At 37.3% G+C, this 27,312-nt stretch overlaps 1 protein-coding gene across 1 annotated transcript in view; it reads right to left on the bottom strand.

The window, feature by feature from the left end:
* The window catches only part of ARHGAP15 (Rho GTPase activating protein 15), a 609,260-nt gene that overhangs the window by 562,739 nt on the left and 19,209 nt on the right, over positions 1–27,312 (bottom strand). Inside the window, exon 2 of the mRNA XM_084891908.1 lies at positions 19,646–19,825. Coding sequence (XP_084748034.1) covers positions 19,646–19,810 — 165 coding nt within the window. The 5' untranslated portion in view covers positions 19,811–19,825. The remainder of the gene's footprint in view (positions 1–19,645; positions 19,826–27,312) is intronic.

The following is a 27,312-nucleotide window of genomic DNA, read 5'->3' as shown; positions in this document are numbered from 1 at the left end:
ACACACGGTTGACATTTTCATGTGAGCTGCTGCTGAGGTACAATAGTCCACTTGGACAGAAGTTGCAAACCACATGGTCAGAGGCTGTTATCAATCTACCAAATAAATAATATGCCATTAACCTTTTCTGATTAATAGAGTTTATCATTTTATCCTGAGGCAAACTGTAAATGAAAAAAAAAGTATTTACTCAATTAACTCAAGTTAAAATTAGAGTATTTTTAAAGTTTTATAGCTTTTGTTATTATCTCTGTGTATTTTATTTCTTTATCTTTAACTTGATGTTTGCCCTTTGATTCTATCTTTGAACATTTATTTTGCATATTGAAACTAGCTATCATTTTCCAGACATTCGGACTTGTGATGTTGCAGTGAGAGATTGCTTCTCTTGATCCAGAATCTGACACTTTTTATGGGAAAAGGGCAAAATAAATTTTTCTCTTCCAGGAGAAGAAAAGTATTTAAAACATATTATATCTAGATTTTTATCAGAACATACATTCAAATGTATCTGGATAAATACTGCTTATGTATGCATGCATATTCAAATATGACTATAAATTATATTTTAAATACTCACACATGATACAAAGTCCTGTTTTTATTATATCTTTAGTTCATAATACCAAGATTTAGACTTACTAGTTTCACCTCATTTCCAACTATTATCAAATATTTTCACTTTTAAAGTAGTGAAATCTACAGGCACTTAAGTGAAATATATATATATTTAATTTGAGTATTCTCAGGCACCCCTTTATTCTTAAACTTTATGCTATATTTTTGTTCAACTTTCTAGTCACTCCTTCAACTCCTTTATTGGTCTGAGCCTTCTTTTATGTCTACACTTTGTTGCAATGGGATCTTGGCTGTTTCTGTAGCATTAAATATCAGCTGTTGGTTGAGGCATCAAAATGCTATATCCAGGGCATATCAATTTTCTGAGTTCCAAAATTGATTGTCCCCTTGACATTTTGACTTCTCTGTGCTAGTGAAATCTCACACTTTTCACAATCAAACTTCACCCCTTGACATTTCACCTTGTCAAATCCATATCATTCCTGCCCTGGCTAGGTGGCTCAGTTGGGTAGAGTGTCATCCTATACACCAAAATGTTGTGGGTTTGATTCCCAGTCAGGACATATACTTAGGTTGTGGGTTCAATCTCCAGTCAGGTATTCATGGAGGCAACCAATTGATGCTTCTTTCTCTCTCTCTCCTTTCTCCTGCCTGCCTGTTTGATTGCCCCTAACTGCTTCTGCCTGCTAGCCTGATCATCCTCTAACCACTCCCCTGCCAGCCTGGTAGATACCTAACTGCTCCTCTGCTGGCCCAATTGCCCCTAACTGCCCTCCCCTGCTGGTCTGGTCGCCCCTAACTTTCCTCTCTTGCTAACCTGGTTGCCCTCAACTGCCCTCCCCTGCAGGCCTGGTCCCCCCCAACTGCCCTCCCCTGCAGGCTTGGTGACCCCCAACTGCCCTCCCTTTCAGGCCTGGTCCCTCCCAACTGCCCTCCCCTGCTGGCCTGATTGCCCACAACTGCCTTCATCTGCTGGCCATCTGGTGATGGCCATCTTGTGTCCACAGGGGGGTGGCCATTTTTTACCACATGGAGGCGGCCATCTTGTGTGTTGAAGTGATGGTTCATTTGCATATTACCTCTTTTTTATATAGGATTACAAAGTGTTGCATAATCTAATAAATGTACCCATTCCCACCTCACTCTTAATATACTTTTTCATTTAACTCTGATCTTTTATTAGCTCTAGCTCTGTCTGATATTTAGCTTATAGCAGCAAGTATCCTGATTAAAACTTAGATTTTCAAGTCTTACTTGAAGTTAAATGTGATGATATGGTTTTAAACAATGAGATATAACCAGAAATCACTGAATGTTTTTTCCAAGGAAGTTGTTTAAAGAGGATAGGCTAAGCTTGTTTGCCCTTGGCTTGTCTTCTTTCCTGTCTGGAATGCAGCTGAAATGCTAAAGGTAAAGCAGCCATCTGCTGGCTATGAGAGGATCAGCAACAGGAAATAAACCACATTTTGAAGATGGTGAGTGGAAAGAGAGAAGCCCATGTCTTTGATTTATTGTTTAGCCAAACACTGTATCTGCTGGGTACTTCCTACAAAAATTTTAAACCTGTTATTCATTTAAGCTAGCATGTCCACTTTGCTGTTACATGGGCCAAATACAATCTGTAATAATTACAATAGGTCTAGTGATCATTTCTCAACTGAATTCATTATTCAGATAGGTGGCTGAATTTCCCTCTTGGAATTGGGTACAACTTGAGAGCAGTTTGATAAGCTCTGTTATCCATCAAATTTTTAGTCAACAAGACGACCTAATATAACCCTGGCCAATGTTGCTTAGTTGGTTGGGTTTCACCCTATACACCAAGAGATTTTGGGCTCAATTCTTGGTCAGGGCATATGCCTGATCAATGTTTCCCTTTCTCCTTCTCCCTCCCTCTCTCTCTAAGAATCAGTAAAAGCTCTAACTGGTTTGGCTCAGTGGATAGAGCATCGGCCTGCAGACTCAAGGGTCCCATGTTTGATTCCGGTCAAGAGCACATACCTTAGCTGTGAGCACATCCCCAGTAGGGGATGTACAGGAGGCAGCTGATTTATGTTTCTCTCTCATTGATGTTTCTAACTCTCTATCCCTCTTCCTTCTTCACTGTAAAAAAAATATCAATAAATATATATATTTTAAAAGAATCAATAAAAATAATATTTAAAAAAAGACTACCTAGCATAGTTTTACTAGATACAAGTGGGATCATCTTTAGCTTTCCTACCTTGTTCTCTGATGCAATTGGCATATATATAAGCCCCAACCTGGCCTTCTACTGGTGCTCCTGAACTCCAGCTCCATCTTTAGCAATATACTTGTGGTTACTATAATTCCGACTTCATTTCCCTACCATCCTTACCTTGCTGTTTTCTGGGAATTTTGATCTCTGAGTGGATATAGAAAGCTGGGGAAGGATAAAGAGGAACAGAAGTCTGCCTTTCAGAAAATAACACTGCACAGTAGAGGGAGTCTTGCCTAGTTTTGGGTGGCACACTCCCCATGAGTTTTGAATTATAGCCAGGGAGTGAAAGAGATTAGCTAATTATTACATTTTTGGTGGATGGTTATGAAATATTTCTATATTCTAATTTTTTTCTTACTTTATATTTTTCTCCCTCTGAAACTAGAAGAGATATCATTAGGTGCTACTAGCCACATAATATTTTTAACTTTTTAAAGTACATTAAATTAAAAAAAAACACACACATATATAACAAGTTAATTTTTAGCCAGGTTCAGTTGAGGTTGCCTATGATATCTGATTTTAAGGAATTTTCACTTAAGTGGGGGATATATAATATAAAAATATTAAAAGTTGAACAACAATAATGAAGAGTAAGACATTTTCAAAATAAAACAGAGATACACGAAAGCTGAAATAAAGAATAATTACAAAATTAATCAAATGAATAATTGCTCTATCAGTTCAGATGAGAGAAAGGCCAGTCAGAGAAAATGTTGTATAGATGATTGAGTTTTAATTGGTTCTTTAAAGTTGAATATAATTTTAATTAGCATGAAATAGAGTATACGTCTGATTCCTACTTGTTCTCTGGGCCAGGATGAACATAACAGAATGTCATCATAGGGGCCTCGGGTAGGGTTCCAGGGCTGAGGATCTATAATACAGATTGTGGCTCACAATGACCAAAGCTTGGGCTTTGGCATCAGACATCCTTGGGCTCACATCGCAGTTATGGCATTTATTTGTTGGTGTGAGGCCTTATCTTCTCTGTTAAAGTACTTAGCACAGTGCCAAGTCCATAGGAAATGCCCCAAATGGTAAACATTTGTATTACAGTAAGAGCTGTGAGTCCTGGCTGAGGATGGAAGCCAGCAAGCATTATTGCATGAACAGTATTAGAGACTGCTCATCTAAGAATGAGAAGCTGAAATAAGACAGGAACAGGTTGAGTAAGAGTTCAGAGTGATTTGGGTCAAAATAGTGAGTATTGGGAGCTGGTTTGTTGAAAGGTGATGGTCAAATGGCAGAGGGGCAAACGGGGCAACTTAAGGCAACAGAGCCAGGCCTGCCAGAGGGACTTTATATAAATGGATAGCATAATTATAATAATATTTTATACAATTTTGAATGCTTTCTATGTACTCTGGTATCATTCTTACATATATTATCTCCTTTATCCTTCATTAGTCTACAGGTACTATTATTTTATTTTCATTTTAAAGTGTAAATAAGAAGGCCCAAAACCATCAAAAAAATTTTCCAAAGTAACATAGTACAGTAAAAAGTAGAGCCAGAATTTCCTCCCAGGTTTGCCCAATAGAAGTTCATGTTCATAATCACTAAATTCCTATTTGCTCCCAAGGATGGCAAAAGCACTTTGGAGGTAACATGTAGATGTATTTGAGGAAGTTATTTACATACTTTTAGGTTTATAATGCCAAAAATTATACTGGCTAGAATCGAATGTTTCTGGTCAAAACACTGAACACATATCAAACTCATAGCTAACAAACAAGGGCACTGCAGCCTCTTTATCATACTCACCAATGACAGTTCTGATTGAACCTGCAGGGGCACTTCAGGGACAGAGGCTTGCCACATCTCCCCATGACTGAATCTTTGATTTGTCACTGGAGATTTGTGGACCACAGGGGCACTAATTAGTGTCTCTGAGAATCAGCAAAGGATACAGTTTTACAAAGTTTCACTTATGTAATAACCACCCGAATATATGAAAGAACTATTTTTCATATATATAAACTGTGTATGTGTGTGTGTGTGTGTGTGTGTATGCTTTTTCCTATTTAAAAACCTTATCCCACCTAGCAGAGCAACTTGGAAAAGTTCTATACTAAAGGGAGACATGAGTTTTGCAGTTATCTGAATGACAACTCAGCTTCTTTCTGTCCTCAGAAGGCTTGTAAAAAAGGCTGAGATAGGTAATGCAGTTGACATTGCTAGGTACAATGTCAGGTGGGTGGCCTGACCCAGTTGTGAACTAGACTGGGAAATGGCTATTTACCTGCAGCTGCTTATTACCTGCTCGTTGGGGAGCCAGAGCAGCAATGCCTGCATTTCTGGGTATTTAGAGAGATGTCACATATACAAAATTTTATGTGAAAACTCACAGTTCTAAATTAAAATGTCTGCTCAGTTAAAAAGAAAGAAGGAAAAAACACTATCTAGGCCAAATAAAACATATCTTTAGGTCAATTCAACATGCATGATCCAACTCTAGAGATTTCTGAGAATCCATTGATCTCTGTTTAATGGAGTTTTTTCTTCCTCGTGTGAACCTATCCTCACTCCATAAAGGCGCACAGCTTCTGATTGTGTTTACTTTTGTTTCACTTCTTATAGATGCTACTAGTACATGTCAACTGAAAGCTAAATACAAATTTCTACCAAAGTTTTCAAGTCTTCAAATTAAGTTTAACTTAAAAAAATGTAAAGCAAATGATAAGTACTATGATGATTAGTCAAATTTAAGTTGACTTAAATGTTGTATAATGTTGTGAACTGTTCGATAGCACCATTCTTCGTTTTTAAGGACCTGGTGTGATTCCTTTTTAAAGATTTAGAAGTGCACTGCTTCATCACATACAAAATTGCTTTGCATAAAGTTTTTAGAACTATTTAACAAAACTCGCAAAAGTTAAATCAGAGACAACCCAGAATAAACAGAATATTTATAACTTGATGACAAGAAAACACCATTACCATAGATAATCACAGTTATTTTTTTAGTGTTGTCTAAAAGGCAGCAAGATGTTTGTTAATTTATAATAATGTAAAAGTCTAAAATTGAAATAAAACCCAAATGAGAAAATCTTAATAAGAAAGTTATTCATATTTAGTTACATAACAGACTGCTTTTACACTTCACTAAAATGTGATAGAGACTACATTTCCAAATGTATGACTGACAACTGTCATATTCTAAATTTCCAAGTTTATAGTTAACAATTGTCATCTTCTGACTTGCCACAGTTCACTCTCACCTGAGAGCCAGTCAAAGAAATAACTTTAAGATTACAAGCTGATATGTCTTCAGGGCCAAGGATTTTGCAAAAATCGATGAAGATACCATAACCCCAAATAAATTTAAAAACACCATTTCAATGAAATAAAAGATACTGTGGACAAAATTGAGTCAGTCACTGGATAGCAACTCCTGTTATAGACCCATTAGCCTCACTGTTTAATGTGTAAATAACACATATAAAATCAATATTATTTTTAAACAAGTCTTGCAATATCGGTAAAAAAAATATCAGAATTCTAGGTGCATGTTCGTGATCTTGGGAAGCATGTCTTGGAAAGCAAGGCAAGTTTCAGCTAAGCTGTCAGGTAGGAACTAGGGGCTTCAGAATTTAAAAGTAGAGGAGTAGACAGAAGCTCAGGTTCATAGTCAAAAGATGCAAATTAGTTTTCTCTTTATGCATCCAGAATCTGATCTGCATTTGCTTGTCCATAATCATAGCAAAACTGCTCACCAATTACACATACTTGAGAGAAATAGGGACTTGTGTGGCCTCAAAAAAACCTATTTTGTGCATGGTCAGGTAACCCCAAAGATCTGAGAATCAGCTTGCCTTAGGGCAGAGCTAAACCTTTAAACTGGTTCATTCCAATACCTGGGCTTTACTGTATTGTGGCCCTAGTTGGTTTATTCAATTTGAAGAAATTACCCTCCAAAAAGTTCGTTTTCCCCTTTGTTTTTCTTTATTTCTCAGGATAGCTCATCCTGCCAGCTGAGCCCATGCGCTCTGCTCTTTGCTTCAGGGACAGTGCTGTCACCCTTGCTTCAATGCAGGTGCACATTGGTCATGGCCAGCAACTCGTTTTAAGGGCTGTGATGGCAAGCTCTTCTTAAATAGACAAGAATAGCACTAATGATAAGGACTACTTACATAGGTTTTGTAAATTAGGTTACTGTTTCCGCAATCAACATCACAAAAATTTCACAAGTCTCCTTGGAGGACAATGTTCTGCCAGACACCAACAGCAAATATACAATAAATATTTTTTAATAGTCAAGAACTTGGTGAAAGTTTTACATGCTCTGTAGATGTCTAAGTTGGGCAGTTTTCATTTTGAAAGCATAAGCAGTCATAGATGGTAAACAAACATACTAACATTTTAATTTGAATTTAAAAATTGACTCATTTAAATTTTATCATAAATTCATCAAGACTAAGGAAGGGGGAATAAAAATGGGTAATGAATAAAATGAATAAAAAAATACTTGCACCTTGACTTGTTACCAAAGAAAGTATTTTAATAACTTGGTTATGCCAAAGGAGACAAGAGATTTTAAAGTAGGTTAAGATAAGGTAGAAATCCCACAATTTTAAATTTATAAAAAAATTATATGAGATTTACAACCCATAGAAATCCATCTACAGGAAGAAAGAGTGAATTTTTTATTTATTTCACAGGCCAATTTTAAACTCTGTGTACAATATTTGTGACATAAAGTAAAGTGCATGTTGCTAATACTATTGTTGAGAGTGAGGAGGTACAGGCAGAGACAATGATGAGGTCTAGGAAGCTAAGGGGCTCAACCTGGGCTATCCCAGGATAAGGAGTGAACCTCTTTTGATTGTAACCTCCAACAGGACAGAGAATCTTTCTGTTTTGTGTCCTCAGCTTTCATAGCAGGTTCTTACATATAATGGATGGCAATAAATATCTGCTAAATTAATAAAAGCATGACCTAATGAATGAATGTATGAAAGTAGTTGATCTGCTTGCCTTCCTTCCCACTTTGGGAATCCTTAAAGGAACAGAGGCAGGATCAGGGTGATGATCACTCAGTGAACAGGAAATGATTAATACAGGGACCTCAGGACATACCATTAGAGTAACATTTCCAAGGGTTTGTATTATATAAGATAGAGTACACTAGGGTAAAAATAACAATTATAAAATTGGTTTAATCATAGTTCTGTACTATCCAAAATAAGTTGTATGTGAGAATTATAAGGATGTCACATTAATAAACTGTGAAAGTAAAAGCTATTCATTAGTATTTTCAAGACAGAAGAAAAATGTCTTCTATCTTTCCTTCTTTTTCCCTCCCTTCCTCCCTTCCTTCCTCCCTCCCTTCCTTCCTTCCTTCCTCCCTCCCTTCCTTCCTTCCTTCCTTCCTTCCTTCCTTCCTTCCTTCCTTCCTTCCTTCCTTTCTTTCTTTCTTTCTTTTTTTTCTTTCTTTCTCTCTCTCTTTTTTTTAAACTATGGAGGTTAAGGATAGCACATCCAGGAATATAAACTTCTTTCCCATCTATCTGATCATGCTTTATTGGCATTAACACTGTCAATAATTTATGGTAAAAGAGGAAGTTGCCATGAAAGGTTACCCATTGTCAGGCTATGATCAATAGGTAAGACCACAGTGGGTGATGTATTATCATGTATCAGCCAGAATCACTTTCTCATGGATCTTGAAAACAGAAGTTACCCTCATTTTGTGCTACCTGAACAAAGCCTATTTGTTCCTTCTCCTTTCACTGCTGATTATAGACTATGACTTGAATACATTTTGAGTCCAGAACAGCTCTTGCTATCTAATTCCTGTGATCTGGCGGTGGGCCTCTAGGACTGGCCTCCCTGTTTTGATGTTGGCATTTATATTTGAGCAAACAAAACTGTCACTTTGCTTCCTGTCTCCCTCTGTCAGGTCACTCTGTGCTCTATGATATGAGCTAAGACAATGCAATGCAAGGAGACACATGTCTCTTCTTATTGGAAATATGAAGACTGTAGCTTCCTTTTAGCCTGTGGGAAAGAAAGCAGGTCAGGTGTCCAAAAGTAGTGGAGGAAAGATAGTGTCATCACTATTTCTCTTCCATACAGAAATGATGTAAGATCATGAGGCATGAGCAGCACTGGTTTCTACACAGAGGGATACAGAGAAAACAGCATCTATGTTGTTATGTGTATGATACTGTGGAAGGGCACCCATTTATAATAGCAAGACTACCATTTCTGAACGCTCCCAAAGACATTCTTAATCTAATACCATCTTGCCATCTCAGGGGGGAAAGCGTGGCTCACTTATTAAAATCACATCCTAAAAGATAAAAAAATAATAAAAAAATAAAACATTAGCAGTCATTTGGCTTCTTTGTTTGATTTAGAAAGCAAAATCGCCTGGTAATTCATATATTTTGGTTTTCGGAGTCAGGCATCTAAAACATTTTGAAACTTACACATTCAAATTTGTTTTTGTTTCATTTGATGTTGTTTTCAATGCACCCAAATGCTAGTAAATAAAATAATTTAGACATAGTGGGTGAGAGGTCTGCATCAGTCAGTTTAACTTGTTATCAGTGGCGTTTGCATGTGGGCAATGCACCATACTGTGGAAACGGTAGGCGCCACCAGAAATGACATGCTGGTTCTTCTCTAATAAAAAAGAAAAAATAGAATATAATAATAATTAATAGGATAAAGTGAAAAAGAACAAAATAACTCTGGATTTCTTCAGGTATCTTTTTGTTTGATTGTTTGTCTGTTTTTTGTCTTCCTCCAAAGATTTTTCTGGGGCAAAAGTAGGTTTACAGTTGTTTGTATGAAAAAATAATATAATACTTAATAAATAATAACACAAGAATAAACTCTCTGTTTTTCATGTATCCCAAATGTAAACCTGCTTGCATCCCACCCTGTATATGATTTCTCTTACTTTATCCTTCAAATTGCTTGACATCTGACAACCATACGCCCTGTGATAATTGAAATCCCATATCTCTTCCCCAATAAACTTACTGCCAGTGCATTGGAAGTGAATGGGAATCATAAAAATCCATCACCTCAAAGGAGAAGCCTATGAGATTACCCGTAGAGAAGATGCATTGTGGCTGGGAGAGAGTAGCACTGTACATTTGTGAATTACTTACAAGACGCATTCATGTAAAAATTATCGCCTTTTCCTTACTTAGCATTGTTTGGAGATGGTTCTGCTGATAAGGTTTTAATATGCCTTTTGAAAACTGACAAGCACTTTACCCACATCTCTTTAGGAACGCAGGGATTCAAAGGCTGGGTGAAATACTTTCATGCTTCCCAACACAAACCTGAGAGGGTAATTAAACAGATGGTAACAATAAACAGAATCTGAACACATCAGGGACTGAGTCCCTTATTAAAAGCCTTATGTGCTGAAGGGAGGGGGAAAACAACTCTGGGGAAGTGTTTTTGCAGCCAGCACCTTTATGTCTGCCTTGACCTCAGAAACAGACGCTAATCAACCAATTAGGGCCGGCTCTCCTACCACTTGGGAGAGGACACTCCAGAGGCCTTCTGCACACTCTGAGGAGCAGGAGTGCGAAGTGTGCCTCTAGTGCAGTGGTTCTCAACCTTTCTAATGCCAGGTCCCTTCAATACAGTTCCTCATGTTGTGGTGACCCCCAAGCATAAAATTATTTTCGTTGCTACTTCATAACTGTAATTTTGTTACTGTTAATGAATTATAATGTAAATACTGTGTTTTCTGATGGTCTTAGGCAACCCTGCTAGCGGTTCTCAACCTGTGGGTCGCGACCATCAGAAAACACAGATATTTACATTACGATTCATTAACAGCAGCAAAATTACAGTTATAAAGTAACAATGAAAATAATTTTGTGGTTGGGGGTCACCACAACATGAAGAACTGTATTAAAGGGTCACGGCATTAGAAAGGTTGAGAACCACTGCTCTAAATGAATGCCTCAGAATTGCCTTCACAGACATCAGTTTTAGCCCTGGCCAGTGTTGCTGAGTGGTCAGAATGTCTTCCCAAGGGTCGCAGGTTTGATAGTTGATCAAGGGCACAAACCTGGGTTGCAGGTTTGATCCCCAGTCCCAATCAGGGCCCATGCAGGAGGCAACCAATCAATGGGTCTCTCTCACATTGATGTTTCTCTCCCTATCTATCTCTCTCTACCTCTATTTTTTCTCTCTCTCTTTCCCCTCCCCTTCCTCTCTTCTACTCTCTCTAAAAAAATCAATGGAAAAATATCTTGGGGTGAAAACAAATAAACAAAAAAGACCTTAAATCAGACACACCAATTTTGTAGCTAGCAATTCACGCCATCCCTCACCCCTATGACACACACACACACACACACACACACACACACACACTCACTTGGAAACCTATGTTGGAAGACTTATGCTTGAAGCACAAAGCTAGTTTCTCTACCTGAGGCTGAAACTAGGTATAGATCCCTATGATAATAAAGGTATTCTGAATATTTTCAACCTCATTTGTGGCAACAGAATGATCTCCTATTATTCAATCCTTGAAACAAATGAGAATTCTTCTTATTTCTCAGAACTTATTGTCACTGCCCTGAGTCAATCTGCAGACAAGGAGAATTGAAGCAATCATGATATTTCAGCTTTTTAATGTATGTGGTTATTTTTCCTAGAATGTAAAAATGAGCTAAAATATATAAACATCATATACATCTCTCTCTCTCTCTCTCTCTCTCTCTCTCTCTCTCTCTCTCTCTCTCTCATATGTGTGTGTGTGTGTGTGTGTGTGTGTGTGTGTGTGTGTGTGTATAGATATACTAGAAGCCCGGTGCACAAATTTGTGCATTGGTGGGTTCCAGCTGACCCACCCTGATCAGGGCTGATGGGATGAGCCTACCAGGGAGAGGGGCCACAGGTGGTTGGCTGGCCAGCCCTGCAGCATGGTCAAACTCCCAGTCGAAGAGACAATTTACATATTGGCCTTTTATTATATAAGATATATGTACTATACTAGTATATGCACACAGTATACTGTATCTATGTATGTGTGTGCAACATTCAGAAAGAATTCATTCTATTCAAGAAAGGATCATATTACTGCAGAAGGTAGCAGTGTTAGCATGCCACCACACATGCAAAGATGCTATGTTGCCATTACATAAGGCACTTGCTACCTGAGGCATAATCAAGTCAGTGTTTGTTCTTCTTCTGTTTCTTAACCTGCTTCAGTAATCTTCTTCACTTGGCAAGTTTGTGGAGTGCCACTTATAAGAAACATTCAATATCAGTACAGCAATGATTTTCCTTAAGAGCTAGCAAGCAAAGTACCAGGTCAACTACAGTGTTTTAGATTAATCAAGGTTATAATGATGATCTATTAAAGGACATTTTTGAAAACTGAGGCAAGTATTAAAACAGGAAAATCTACAAGGTATATCCAAATATAAATCAAATGGCAGACATATTTCAGCTTGCATGTTACCTCTCTGTGGGTTCACATTACCATATAATACTATCCAATTTTAATTTGGGGGCTTGATACTTAATAAATATTAAAAGGTTGTTCCCATCTTCTGTTAAAACTGTGCCCAAAAAAATGACATGCATCACCTTGGGAATTTGCTATAGAACACTCTTAATAATATTGACTATGGTTCCAAAGTTATCTTAAGAGTGAAGTGTATTATATGAATTAATAAGAGACTGCAAATAATTTACTGGCATAGCATGGTTGCTGCCACACAGAGTAGTAGGTAACCTTTTTTAATTAGAATGTACACTTTGAGATTACTGATTATGAATATCAGGGGAACCAAGATGTTCATTCATCAGTAATTCTCCTTTATGTCTACACTAAGATGTAAAAACGAGACCTCTGGCTGTAACGTGGTATTTCAGAGCCTTTCAGGCTGGTGCAGAAGCTGTTTTACCTGTAATCTCTAGTGCTGCTCTGCCCCCTTGTGCTGCTACAGCGAACTCGACAGAGGAACAGTTTGTCTTCATCTTTGTACGTGAACTACAGAAAACCCCCGCAGTCTCTTCTCACTTTTCTGGCAAGTTCAAGGTCAGTGTCTAGCTATTTTCAGCTCATCTCTTCTTGATCCATGCAGAGAAATGACAAGGTAACGTGATTCGAGGTCAGCTGTATTACAGGAACCGTTACATAAACGGAGAAAGTGAAAATCAATCCTAGCTGACAGTGACTTCGGGATAATCAGCGCTCCCTGGATGCCTCTGTCAGCTCGCCTGCATCAAATGCCGTGTGACTTCCGTCAGGTCCTTTTAATAAAACTATATTCTCACTTTCAGCAAACTGAACAACTGTTTCACTTGAGCTGAGTTTTTCAGCTGTGTTAGCCTTCCAGATCTGTAAACTATGTTAAGGATTCTTTGAAAAATTCCGTGGTTGATCCCCATTATCCTGCAGTTTGCTATCCACATGAGATGCAAGGTACTTTTGCAAAAACATGCCCTTATTTTGCTTGGCTCCCGGGAGCTTCCCTACACAGACTGTTGTATCTTCAGCATTGAACTCAACACCCTTCCCCAAATCACCCTCAGCCCTAACTCCTCTCTCCCCCCTCTTGGTATCAGAGCCCCTTCACCGATCATTTCTTGTTGAGAGATTAGGTTTTTTTTCTCCATTTTGGGTGCTCATCACTGCTTTCCTTTTTATTTCCGTATTTTCTCCTCGAATGTTTTTCCCTGATGCAGCACTGGAAAAGCGGTGTTTAACAAGATGTTCCCCATCAGTGGCATGCCCACTGACTGCACCTGATATGCCAGGTTAGGAAGGAGCTATTTTATCCCGCCCACCTTGTGCTCCCTGGAAACTGTCAGGCTCTCAGCCCTCCACTGAAGTACAATTTGCCATAATATTAGTTGTCAGTAAATTCAAAGACGGAACTCCTAAAGCTATAAAATGGATTAGAAGCAATTTAAAAAAGAATTAACAAACTAGGGTAAGAGTATACTGTCAACAAACAAATGCTCCATCATAGGACTGTAATTTGGAATTTTAATTACCCCTCTGCTTCTGTAACAAAACAATGTCTGAACTGGCAGCGATTTGAATCTCTCACAGGTCATTGAGCATTCTAGTTAATTACTCTATGAATAGCCTGTTTTTCTCCCCTCTGGAAACACGTTTCTAATGGCAGTCAAGGTCTGACAAATGTGTCATCTACATAATTAGCTAGGAAGCAACACAAAACATTAAACATGCTTTGTGCCGACAACTATCAAAACATTTCATTTGTTGTCAATTATTCATTACTTTGTAGGTTCTGAAGGGGTTGTTATTATGGAAATAAGTCCAGATGCTAACAAGGTTAGAGTTTTGGATTCAAATGAGTAATCAGAGGACTAACTTTTTAAAAAATATATCTCATCTCGTGTACGTTCTGCACCGTGTTCAGTCCGTAGGAGGTTACCAATGCAGCTGTGCTCAGGGTAACACGGAAAAGGCCGAGCCCTGTATGTGAATCCGGGAGCCCGGGCTCGTTGTTTGAAGTACCGGCTCTACAGTGTTGCTGTAAACTTTCTGAACCTTTGACAAGTCCAATTTGTGCTTGGTAAACAGAGTTAAAGATTTTTACCGTGTGAGATGACATGGGATGGTGAAGACAAGGAAAACAATCTCTGGTGGTTTTTATCCCCCTACCCCCCTCCCCGCCACCCAGGGCGTATTATGTAAAAAGCCAAAATGCAGGCTAATGCACTATTTCTGTCTGTGCTACAGAGGCCTATGTACCTTAGGTAACCCTTGAATTTCATTTTTAAAAAAATGTTGATGATTTTGAAATCTTATTTCTTTTATTATTGTTTTAATATCACAGAAAAGGCCAAGTATTCTGTTGAAAGCAGCACTCCTGATGTATATGGAGGATATAAAAAGATTTCTCAACAAAATTGACCTCTCAGTGGCAAAGAAAATTGCAGTGGAAGACACATTATTGCTTCGTCATATCTGAAGCTGGGATCTATGGGGAGTCGCACTCCACTGTCCTCCAGCTTTTCCTTATAAACCAAAATGCCTTACAAATGTCATAGCAAGAGTCCAATAAAGATTAGGAACAAAACCCTGTCCTTACATTGATGAGATAAGGAAGATTTAACTGCGGGATGCAGTGTATAACAACAGCTCATAAGGTTTGCTGTTGAATCAGAAAAACAGAATTCAAATTATACTTGTGTGTGTCTGGAATTTAATTGAGATGAGCAGTTTATTTTCTACATAATGTTTAATCAGATGCCTGTAAGACAGAGCTAGATAAAAAGAAAGAAAACAAATTCTATGAGGAGAAATCGAGAAGACCCGTTATCTACCGGGCGTGCGAAATGTCAGAAAATAATTCTACCCTGGGTGCTGAGATTGCCCAGTTAATAAAAAAAATAAATAAAAAATCAGCGACTCGCTAAGAGAAAATAATTGTCTGTATCCATATTTTTCAAAGCAAAAAGGCAGGCGCATCATACATTAAGTAGGACACATTAAAATGAGCTTTAATAATCTTTATGCAGAAGGAAACTAATCCTTTTCCAGATCATACAATCCACAGCAATAAAAGGAAATCATCAAACTAAAAACCATTTTAGAAATGGCTGCAGTCTCTCATTTAATTAACATGCAACAGATCATATATTTATGAGGAAGTCAAAATATTTAGGAAGCCTATAATCCTGTAAGCCTTAATGTGGTATAAAAACAACAAATAAATGCAAAGTGTTACTGTTATCCATGCCTGCCTGATCAATGGTTTTCACATATTGATCTATAAATGGAGCTGACAGTCTGTGTTGGCTGCACATTTTCCAAGCGGCGCTATTTTTGCACAAAACCAATACGGGCAATTACCTTTGTTTGAGATGCCAAGTCTTATCAATTCAAAGTGATTTAGTGTCATTTTAATTAAATATCAGGATCCACTTCAGGACAATTTATACAAACAAACCCTCAAACCTAAGGATAAGCTTGATTTGAAGTAAACACGGACAAGTCATACAGTCTCATAACATTTCTCAAAAACTCGACTGAACAGAAGGCTTATATTTTTAGTAGCAATTTTTATGTCTGCCTTTTTGGCTAGCCACAACTTTGGCAAGTATCCTATAATCACAGAAGTAGGAAACAAAAGAAAGTTGTTTCCTCTTCTTTCTTATAATAGATTAAAAAGGAACACGAACGAGCCCAGACTGTTAACAGAAGCAAAAGGAATCTCATGTGTTAATGTTTAGCAACAGTTCAAGCTAAGTCTTTATCTGAACACTAATAGAAAGATATTTCCCTGTCCATAATGACCATGAATGAATTAATGCACTTCTGCGGGGTGTACAAGATGGAAATGGTAAATATTCATACATGTTGCTGCTTAAGCCACCAGCATGAAATAGTGAAACTACTCCTGCCTGCAAATCCTATGTCTGCAGTTTCCTGACTTCAACTATTCAAACTCTTCATTAATATCTATTCTAAAATGTCTACTAGTTTGGAGAATCGTTCTTATTAAAAAACAAAACAAACAAAAAAAAAAAAACACCAACGCCATATTAAACTTTTGCATTAGCTATTTGCTGGATTGCATGCTAGTCTTCTTAGCCCTTAAAGAGCCACAGTTCACTTGCCCCGTTTACACTCTCTAAGCTTTCTGCTTCTGTGGGTAGCACATTCTGGTAAATAAACAGCAGTTCACCTTTAAGAGGACTCTCTCCAGTACTGAGGGTGAGACAGCAAACTACTGAGACCAGAGAACATTTTTTCCCCACCAAGCAGAGGTCTCCAGATCTTGCTCACAGATAGGCAATTTTCTTGCTAACCATGTCCTCCATGTCCAAATTTCCTCCCTTGCCAATATTCCCCAGGTACTAAAGTGACCTCTTTGAATTTTGAAAACGCATCGATCTTATAAACCACATAAAAATGATTATTTGCTGTTTAAGGAAAATGATGCATACCACCCAATAAAATAGTAATGGAGTATCGATACCTGGCCCCTGAAAAGCTTCCCTGCAGCATTAGGTAATCAAAACGTTTAATTTAACAAGTAAATTTACCTACATTTGCAGGTCTTAGGGTTGAATTAATGTTCATAATGACATTTCAAACTTTTGCTCCTAGATTTAAACACCAACAAATATGCTCTTATCAGGCATAGAGGAGAAATTTATATTGTGTTCTGAGCTCACAGTTGCATTGAACATACTTATAACTGAACAAAATAAAGAAGATGAATTTGTGAACTAATGGCAAAATTATATAATTGTTTTGACCTAGAACCTTTGATTACTTTTTTGTAATAAGTTAAATTGTTATGAACATAATGTCAGTTTCTTGTTATTATGTACTCTAATAAGTCCATATTTGCATAATTGCCATGCCAGTGTACATATATACATATATACCATGCATATTAAATAGGATGCACACATATATATTCCACGCATATTAATAGGATGCATAAGATATATATATATATATATATATATATATATATATATATATATATAGTTTCTAAGTATTTTTAATTTTTTCTGTACAGATTAAATGTATGTATCTCTGTTACAACATGTGCACACATTTTTATTATACATTTTCTCCTATTTCTCTTAAGTTCAAAACCCCCTTGACCTCACTCCAACCTTCCACTTCTGAAAGATCAAGTTCTTGGTTAGCTTTAGCAGATATCTTTTACAGGCTTGTTTGAATAAATATGCCCAAATACTTTACATTCTGTCAGTATCTAGTCAGAAAATTGTGCATGGAAAAAAAAAAAGAGATGAAAAGAACTGAGACAGAAAGAAAATTAGTGCCATGGCAAGCTTTCAATACAGTATCTCTGAGCCAAGTTTTCTCAGTAAAATGACATATCCTCACTGAAATATCCTTTTTATATAATTATGCACTGAGCACATATCACCCAAAGTAACTTATTTTTGTTCCTTATCGAGGAATACATATTGCCCAGGCGAAGAATGAGGAAACAAAAGCTGGGATAATTATGGCTGATTTAACTTTGGAAAACTCTTACTCTCCAGCAGTCCAGCATGCAAACCCCCAAACTAAAGTTATGTAACAAGGTAATATCAACAATGAGAAACTGCATGATAAAATCCTGCCCAAAAGTGAAAAATGCTAATTTTGTCTCATTTAGCAGCTGGATACAGAAATGCTCATTAGTTTTAAGAGGGTTAATCCTTTTAACTTTTGCATATTGATATGCCAATTATGCCTAATTGTACAAGAGGCATCAGTCAAGGTAATAGTGCATAAACACATGAAAGTTATTAAGTACATCCCAACATGTAATAAAGTAGGTGTTAATTGGTAGCTGAGTTCTGCGGGCTATTGAGGTGGATAATTCATTGAGAGATGGATCACTTGTAATTTCTCTCCATAATTCCTTTTGCAGTCTCACGCTGTGATGTTTTCATGCTTGTCAAAAACAACTGCGGCATAGTGCCTTTTGTTAAACACAGCCAATAAAATATGTTAGGCATCATTAAATATACTTAACTTTTAAACTTCTTCAAAGGTATCGTTCTTCCTGATCATACATTATAGAGATTCCAATAATTTACTCTAACCATTGCCTCAAGACCATAGTTGAGGAACATTTTAGCTGGTTCAAAAGCAGAGTCGGGCTGGTAGTGCTGCGCCTCCCCACAGACAATGCTTTTAAATGAGAAATAAATAAAGAAAAATGCATCTCTGGATACCTTATCCGAGGGTGTATTTCTCGCTCCCAAAATATAATCATTGGCTTCCTTATGCTAAATTTGTCTTTAATACCTAAAGAAGGAATGATTCAAATCCTACATTTCTCAGGTGCCTGAGATGAATGTGGGTTAATTTTGCACTTGAAATTTGAGTGAAAAACAGGGAATACATGTAATTGGTAACTTGCTACTCGGAAAGCTTATCTCATTTAATAACTCAGTTAGGGAGCTGAATATTTCATAGGTCCCTGTGATATTAACAGAACACACAATTAATAGCTCACATGTTTCTGCCGGGTGACTGGAAAACACAGCCCGTCCCCAGCTAACCTATTTCTTTCTTTTGCTCTCACTGTGAGAAACAAAATAGATCTGGGGTCCAAAAGAGTGGCTAACATTGCATAAATAATTTTGTAACATCCTATGGCCTCAGCTGCAAGTTACCACCATTATGGAAGAAAATTAACCAGAGGAGACTCATCGCAATCAGTGTGTTTAGTGGCTCAGGATGCGTGCAGGGGCAGGGACACAATTGGCAGTAGAGTTCATCTCTAACTATTTTATTTCAGATCTTCCTAATGACACATTATCGAAACAAAATGGCTTCCTCTCCAAACTTTAAATTGCCACACCATTTCAATCGCTTCACTCATTCCAAATCGGTCCTAATTTCCAATATCATATATTGCTGGAAGAATTTTAAGAAATAAATTGTCACTTTATTTTTTCCCAAAGACTTTTTTCTCATCTCGGTTTATTCTTAGCTAATTTTAGCCTCTGGCTTTTCAAAGTGATGTGCTATATCTGGAAGTACAAACACCACATGCTAACATAACCTCATTATTTTTATGACACTGAAGCATGATAGTGGAGGCCCTTAAAATGAGGCAAAGGTGCTCTTCGGTCTAGCTCCAAATCCACTTTATCACTGGATTAAGCTCATCTCTTCTCTCGCATCTGGGGACATTATTATGACTATAAGTAGCCAAGATAAAATACATTACAAAATCAGTTTTCTCATGCACATTAGGAAAACCAATAAAACAAGGCTAATTCGTGTTATTGTTGTGTTGTTGTTTTTTTGTTTTTCTTTACAAAATTCTGTGTTAGGGAACTTGGTTGTTAAGGATATTGACTTACAGGTTCAGTGGCCTTCCCAGCATCGGTGAGGATCATGGATTTACTCTGGCTCAGTCTATCATGGTGACTGTTGGCATTTTTGATTCTCATCTGCACAGCTCCAGTGCCTTGGCGGGTGGAATTCAGTGTTTCTACAGAAGTATCTAAACTTGTAGATTTCTGCATATTACAGTGTTATCCCTGATAAAACAAAAAAGCATCATATTATTTTTTAAAATAGGTACTTTTCCATAAAAAACTCTTGATGGAGTGCACATTCCTGTTAGCCAATTCAGTACAAAAATGAAATATAAAGTCTTCACTTTTCTGAGTAATAAATAAAAAGGTAATTTCTTTGTAACTGTTTCAATCAATTAAAATACTGAACAATACTGTGCATGCCAGAGGACTTCAAAGTTCATAGGCAACATGCCTGTACTCTGTGCAATTTCTAATTCTATGAAGGAACTAATGGCAATATCATACAATCTCCCTTATATAGAAATGATGTTGTCATCTAGTCATCTTTAGGATATATTATTTTTTATTCACATTTTCATCTGTTATCCACTCCACTCCCACATATGACCACCTACACTGTTTTTTGGTGAACAAATAACTATGTCAATAAAGTCAACTTTAAGTGAAAAGAATTGGCATTTCAGCAAACCAAGCTGATCCCAATAACTATCAAATATGTTGGCTTGGTCTTATTAGCATGGTGCTAAACCTTAGTCCCCCAAACCCTCATCCACACACACAGACCCACTTATAATATCCACAGGGGGCATTAAAATTCTTTTGTCCATCACCATCTGCCAACTGAACTAGATTCAGCAGCTTAGTTGGACATAATATTTACAAAGAATGTGAAGAAAGAGAAAATCAACACCATTTATTTATGTATTTATTTATTTATGTATTTACTTATTTATACCAGTATTTTCATAGACAAAATTTGACCAGACAAGAAAATTGAATGTGGGCACATTTAAAGGAGTAGCAGTGAAGAAATAATAATTTGGAAAAAGAAAACAAAGAGAAAGGAATGAACTTTGGTAGTAGCAATGGGTAGATTAGAAGAGCTTTAGTTACTTCCTCAAATCCATAATTCTTTTCAACTGCTCCTCCCCATAAGCACCACAAATTAACATATCATATCACTTTATATAGAACTTTTACAATGCAAATACAGGTTCGAAGCTTCTAGAAACAGATCCTGGCCTGATAGTTGTCTTCACATTCTGCGGGTAGACATTCCATAGCTAGTGTGGGCATGTGTGTGAGCAATAGAGCAATTTGTCACCAGTTATAGTAGCCAATAAAATCCAAAAGAATAATGAAATTTTAAGAAGCAACTATATTGGTAGCCCTATGTCTGCTGAGCAGACAATGGGGCTTGAACTATGGTAATGTTCAAGTGGACACTAAAATAATTAGAAAAGAATGACAGCATTTTAATAGGAGGAAAGTGTCACCTCATAACTGACACCAGTAAGGCAATTGAGTGTCAGGCAATGTGTTCAGTGATTTAATCCTTGTAAAACCTATGAGACAGACATTAAACACATGTTTGTAGAGGAGAATACTAAGAGTCAGCGAGACTAGTAATTTTTCCAAGGACACTATAGAAAGAAGCAAATGAGTATGCATTTTATTCTCAAAAAAAGACCCAGATACCCATCAGATGAATAGATGGGCAGGTTCTAAACTGATGCATACAACTATATGGATAAATTACAAATTCAATGTGCTGAGTGAAAGAAACCACGCAAAAAAAAAAGAAAGAAAGAAAGAAAGAAAAGTAGTTATTGGTTGCTTATAATTTCACTTACATAATGTTCTAGAAAATGCAAACTAACAGCAGCAGAAAGGTGATCAGTGATTGTCTAGGAATGGGATGGGGAAAGAAGTGGATTATACAGGTTATAGGGAATCTTTGGGAGTAATAGATATGTCTGTTATCTATGATTTTGTTGATGATTGAACAGTAGTAGCCAACATATTTTAAAAGTAATCAAATTGTACACTTTCAGATTTGCACTTTACTGTACTTCAGTTATACCTCACAAAGTTGTTTGTAGAAATGCTGCTTTAAGAATTTCTTCACAGATGGTTGCTCATATTTTCATTTTTATGTTTCTACATTAGTGATGTATTATAAAATTTATCCAAATGAGCCAAAACCGGTTTGGCTCAGTGGATAAAGTGCCAGCCTGCAGACTGAAAGGTTCCGGGTTCGATTCCAGTCGGGGACATGTACCTTGCTTGCGGGCACATCCCCAGTAGGGGGTGTGCAGGAGGCAGCTGGTTGATGATTCTCTCTCATCGATGTTCCTAACTCTCTATCCCTCTCTCTTCCTCTCTGTTAAAAAAAAAAATCAATAAAATATATTTTAAAAATAAAATAAAATAATAAATAAAACTTATCCAATTGAGAATAAAATTTAACTTTTAATAAGATTTAAAACATAATTTGAATAAAAGAAGATTTTGTCCTCCCTATTTCATAGATATATAACAATTACTTTGATGAGAAGAGTTTTAAGATATATCAAATCTGGCCACTAATGTAGGAATCATAAGGGATCTTACCTCTATATCTAACTAGAATTCATATATATATATATATATATATATATATATATATATAATTATATATATTATATTATATATATATTCTTTTTTTTAAAAAAGTAAATGCATGTGAGATAGTAATTTCTCATATATCCCAGTTTTGATAACTTATTAAGTTTATTCTGTCTGTGATTTATCATTGAATCTATTAATGCTTCTTAGCAGCAAATCTATGAATCTTTGACATTTATGAAAATGCTACTACTAAAAGCAAAGCATTGTTTTTTTCAGGATATATTTTAGTGAATTGAAATAAGGGTGAATGAAGGCATGAAAATCTAGAAATTGCCTTTGTAATGGAGACCTTGGATTCAGGGTAGATTGGCTACATAAAAATGTCCTCATAACTGAAGAAGCACTGTTTCTAATGGACACCTTTGTGACTTGTACACATCAATGGACCTCTGTTTTGTCACTGGAAAAAATGATAGTGAGCGGGCAGGGATAGCTAGCAGGACTGCTGTGACCTGCTGGGTCCTTTTCTTTCTTTTTTTCAAACATATTTTTGTTGATTTCAGAAAGGAAGAGAAAAATAGAAACAACAATGATGAGAGAGAATCACTGATTATCTGCCTCCTGTATGCCCTCTACTGGGAATTGAGCCCAAAACTTGTCCAGGAATATAACTGTGACCTCCTGGTTCCTGGATTGATGCACAACCGCTGAGACTCACAGGCTGGGTTATAGAGTGCTTTTCACTTCCAATACTGATGTGCTTAAAGTCTGGGAGCTCAAAAAGTATTACTACAGATTTAGAGTTTAGTAGTTTTAGGCAGATAAGCAACAATATAAATGGTTTGGTATGAATCAATGCCAAGGATTTGAATAGGGGGAAATCTATGATTAAACATAAATATTTTTCTAGAAAAATCTGGGTTCTCCTCTGAGTGCATCCAAGGCTTGAGCTTTCATATTAGTCATTAGATTCAAACTCTAAGGACGGTGTGTTTATAATACTGGTGAGGAAAATCACTCAGGCCAAGCGCACTTCCCTCTGACCAAGAGCATGAAGCCACTGTATTTACATAGCCCGGCCAAGCTCCATTTATAGGACATGCTGCTTCCTCAAAGTCTGCAAAAATTTCATTGCCAAATCAACATTTGCATTCTTGTATTGATTTCACAAGCAACTCCTATTTTGCCTAATGATGTGCTGCTGTTTAAGGGCTGGACTACTTAAAAAGCCTCTTATCTGGCTTCCCTACGTATCTTCTTGGGGAAAGACTACAGGAAACATTTAAAAAAATCTTCCTTCTTTAGATCTTTCTGTTTAGTTTATCTCTTTCCCTACTACAATGTTCTTACACCATTCTCTCCTCTAGCTATCACTCCCTTTCCTTCTGACCCCATCCTTACATTTGGTTGATATCCGCCTGCATTCCATTTGTTCTCTATTCAGCTTTCCTGTATTTTGTTCTACACTGGCAGTAACTTGATATTGTTTTATAACTAGTGGCCCCAGTGCACGAAATTTGTGCATGGGGGGGGGGTCCCTCAGCTCGGCCAGCACCCTCTCCCATCTGGGACCTCTCGGGGGATGTCCAACTGCCATTTTAGGCCCGATTCCACATCCTTCTCACAATCCTGGACCTCTGGCTCCAAACCGTTCACCTGCTTGCCTACCTGATTGCCCCTAACCACTCTGCCTGCCAGCCTGCTGGCCACCAACTGCCCCACCTTCTGGCCTGTTCACCCCCAACTGCCCTCCCTGGCCGGTCTCCCAGAAGGTTTCCTGGTCTAATTAGCATATTACCCTTATATTAGTATAGATAGTATAGACTGTTCTCATATTTATAAATAATTTTGCAGAACATTACTACATTGCTCAGGGAAAAATAAAGAAAAAAACACAAAGTCTCTTGTCAAAGATTCCTACCAGCAGAATATAAATTATCCATTAAACATTTATTGAGATTCTCTTAAGTGGCACTAAAGGAGAGACAGGATGCACTTTTTTTTTTTTTTTTTTTTTTTTTTTTTTTTAATGAAGTGTCTTACAGTTTGTTAGGGTGATAGAGCAACCATATATAATTAAATGAAAATAGAGTTGTGTCCAGGTAGATAGAAGAGCAACTCAGGTGGAACTGGGAAATGGACAGACAGAAGCTGCTGTCTGCATAATAGATTAGTTAGTGCTAGAGGTAAGTCAGAGCAGGTTGGGCATTTCAGGCAAGGAGCTCAGTGATATAAAAGTATGCAAATGACTGAGATTATAAGGTAGATATTGAAATGTGTTATGAAGGAAAAATATAGTGCCAATAAAGTTCAAGGAAAAGATAAATAATGGATTTTATTTTCTAAAAGGCATTTATCCTCAGTGTGTATGATTCTGATCATCTTGCTTGCCTCTCATCTGGCTGAAGGACTGCCTGAAAATCCCACCCCTTCTAACTCAACCAGTGCTGTGCTGTAAGGGGCTGATATTCCAGACACTCTGAAGGAGAGAATGTGGGAAGAGGGCTTTCCTTGGCATAATGCACAAAGGACTTGTTTGGGCAATTTGAGCACAAGATAGAGAGAAGCAGTCCCCCCCCCCTTTACCCCCAGGACTGTGGTAGGGGTAGGAGGAAGGAGGGAGGACACAGGAGGAAGGAAACCTGATGGACTGAAATGACAGCTGTACTAGTGGTTGTGGAACTTATAACTGCTGTGGGTTCAGAAATGATTTATTGTCTTCCCTGTTAGGAGCTTCTCATTCTAAGTGGTTAAGGCAGTTTCTAGTTCAAATTTCGCAAGTTCTGTTTGGATCCCACGTGCAGCCCTTTCTTTTTGCCCTCTTTCAATTTCTCATATTCTCTTTACCCACCTCCTAACCCCCTTTCTTCCTCTCCCAGGCACCTATGATTCCTTTCATATTTTATATGCCAAAGTCCTTACTGCAGCAACTACTCAGGCCTTCTCTCATCCACAGAGTCAACACTTCTGATATTCCATCACCCATGCTTTCTTACCAAGTCCTTGAAACATATCCATTCACTCCATTAATCACTTAGATGTATCTGAGAGGGGAATAGTTAAACTACTCAACACAATGTCAGACATCCCCTTAACTTCTCAGGGTAGCATTTACTTGAATCTCAAAATAGAATCTTTTCTGGTTATGTGAGGAAAATACCTTGCAGGGGAAGAGCTTTGATTAGCCAACTTCACATATGACCTTGAGTAAACTTAGGAGGGAGGTTGCATTGTGTCTCAATATGAGATAGGACATTAATTAGCATTGCATTCTGGTAAGTAGTGCCCCCTGGAGTTATGTAATGTGATGGTCCTACCTTAGTGGGCTTATTTTTGAGTCTTTATGAAAGAAGTTTCTAGGGCAGTGGTCGGCAAACTCATTAGTCAACAGAGCCAAATATCAACAGTACAACGATTAAAATTTCTTTTGAGAGCCTAAAACTGACTTCTGTGCATGAGCCATGAAGTTTCAATCGCACTGTACATGCACACCTGCACGTGGTATTTTGTGGAAGAGCCACAATCAAGAGGACAAAGAGCCATATGTGGTTCTCGAACCACAGTTTGCTGATCACTGTTCTAGGGGAACAAACTCCATGATGAAGCCTTCCCAACTTCAAATCAAAGGAAGCCCTCCCACCCTAGGGTCCATGCTAACTAAGCTGCCAGGAACACATGTATCAAATTCAGAATGTACTCAGAAAGACCATGAAGAACTTCAATGTGTGAATCTTTCTGTGTTATTATTCCAGGCATATTCACAGAGTTTTGAAATTAGATTCTGTTGTTCCACCCAGGTTTTTATTCTCCAATGACCTTCAACTTTCTAGACTTTGTAGAATAGATTGTATTATCAATATTTGTCTATGTGTGATTTCTATGCAGCTTAGTAACATCAAACATTTTGTTAATTATAAGTATTATTAACTTTAAGTTTCATGTAATATACATGTGATTTGATTTAGAATGTCCCTTGTTCTTCCTGATCATCATCATCATCATCATCGTCATCATTATGTTTTATTAGATAAAATATTGACACATGTGACAAACAGAGCCTTGGTGAATGACTAATGAAAATATTAAGGAATTAGTTCATTTTGCATGTGTCTAACATATCCATTGATTTTCTAACTGTCTCCAAATAAATATCCCTGAGTTAGAAATTAAAATGTAAATCACTCAAGACTGGCTTCACGATTTCCAGACTTCCTGATTTTTATGTACCAAGAGAAGAGCAAGAATAGCTTCTGATATTAGTATTGCACTAGTTCCACTTTCAATACTGTTTTAAAAACAGGAAGCAGTGATGACAATGCACTTCGTAAGAACCACACAAGCTCTAGCTCTGCTCAACAGACTTGGTTCTGGACTGTTCTGGGCCTGATTCTCCCATTGTCCCTGCAAATACCCAAATAGGAGGGAATGTGATATTTTGCATAATCATAATTTAATAGCTGCTCTGTCAATTATTTTTTAACACTGTTAATTATACTAAGCAGCTTGCCCTTTTGAGTTAGAAAGTGAATTTTTGACATCTCTTTCCCATCAACATCATTAAAAGTGGAAGAATGTTAAGAATATTGTGAGCTAGGAGATACTGAATTTGCACTATGCTGTATTTCCAGGATGCAGAGCAGAAAAAAACTGAAGTTCAGAGATACCGAGATGTTTTCCCAAGGTGCATCAACCTGTTCTAAAGTAGTCCCAAAACAGGACTCAGGGCCTACATCCCCAAACTGCCTTGCTTTAGTCAACGGCCTCCAAGTCAAGTGGAAACTGTGTAAGAAAAAAGTAAGGTTACAACAATTCCCAAGGAAATCTGACAGATAAGGGAATTAAAATGGTAATAGGACAGCCATGTTAGGTAAGTCTTACTATTTAATCATTTATAAATGTCCCTGTGCTTCTTGACAAAACAATTGAGACTTAATAAATGTTTGTTGAATATATAAGTAGAAAACTATGGAAACAAGTTAATGCCAGTGGACATAGCCTAGAAAAGCATTACCCACAGGAAAATGTCTTTGAGCAAGTTTATTTCTTAATGAAAGAAAAATATGTGTCACTCAAGTTGGCCAGAGTTTCTAAGGGCC

The sequence above is a fragment of the Pipistrellus hanaki genome, assembly GCF_964339955.1.
Source record: "Pipistrellus hanaki genome assembly, chromosome: 8".
NCBI classification, from domain to species: Eukaryota; Metazoa; Chordata; class Mammalia; order Chiroptera; family Vespertilionidae; genus Pipistrellus; species Pipistrellus hanaki.
This window is presented reverse-complemented; position numbering and strand designations above follow the sequence as displayed.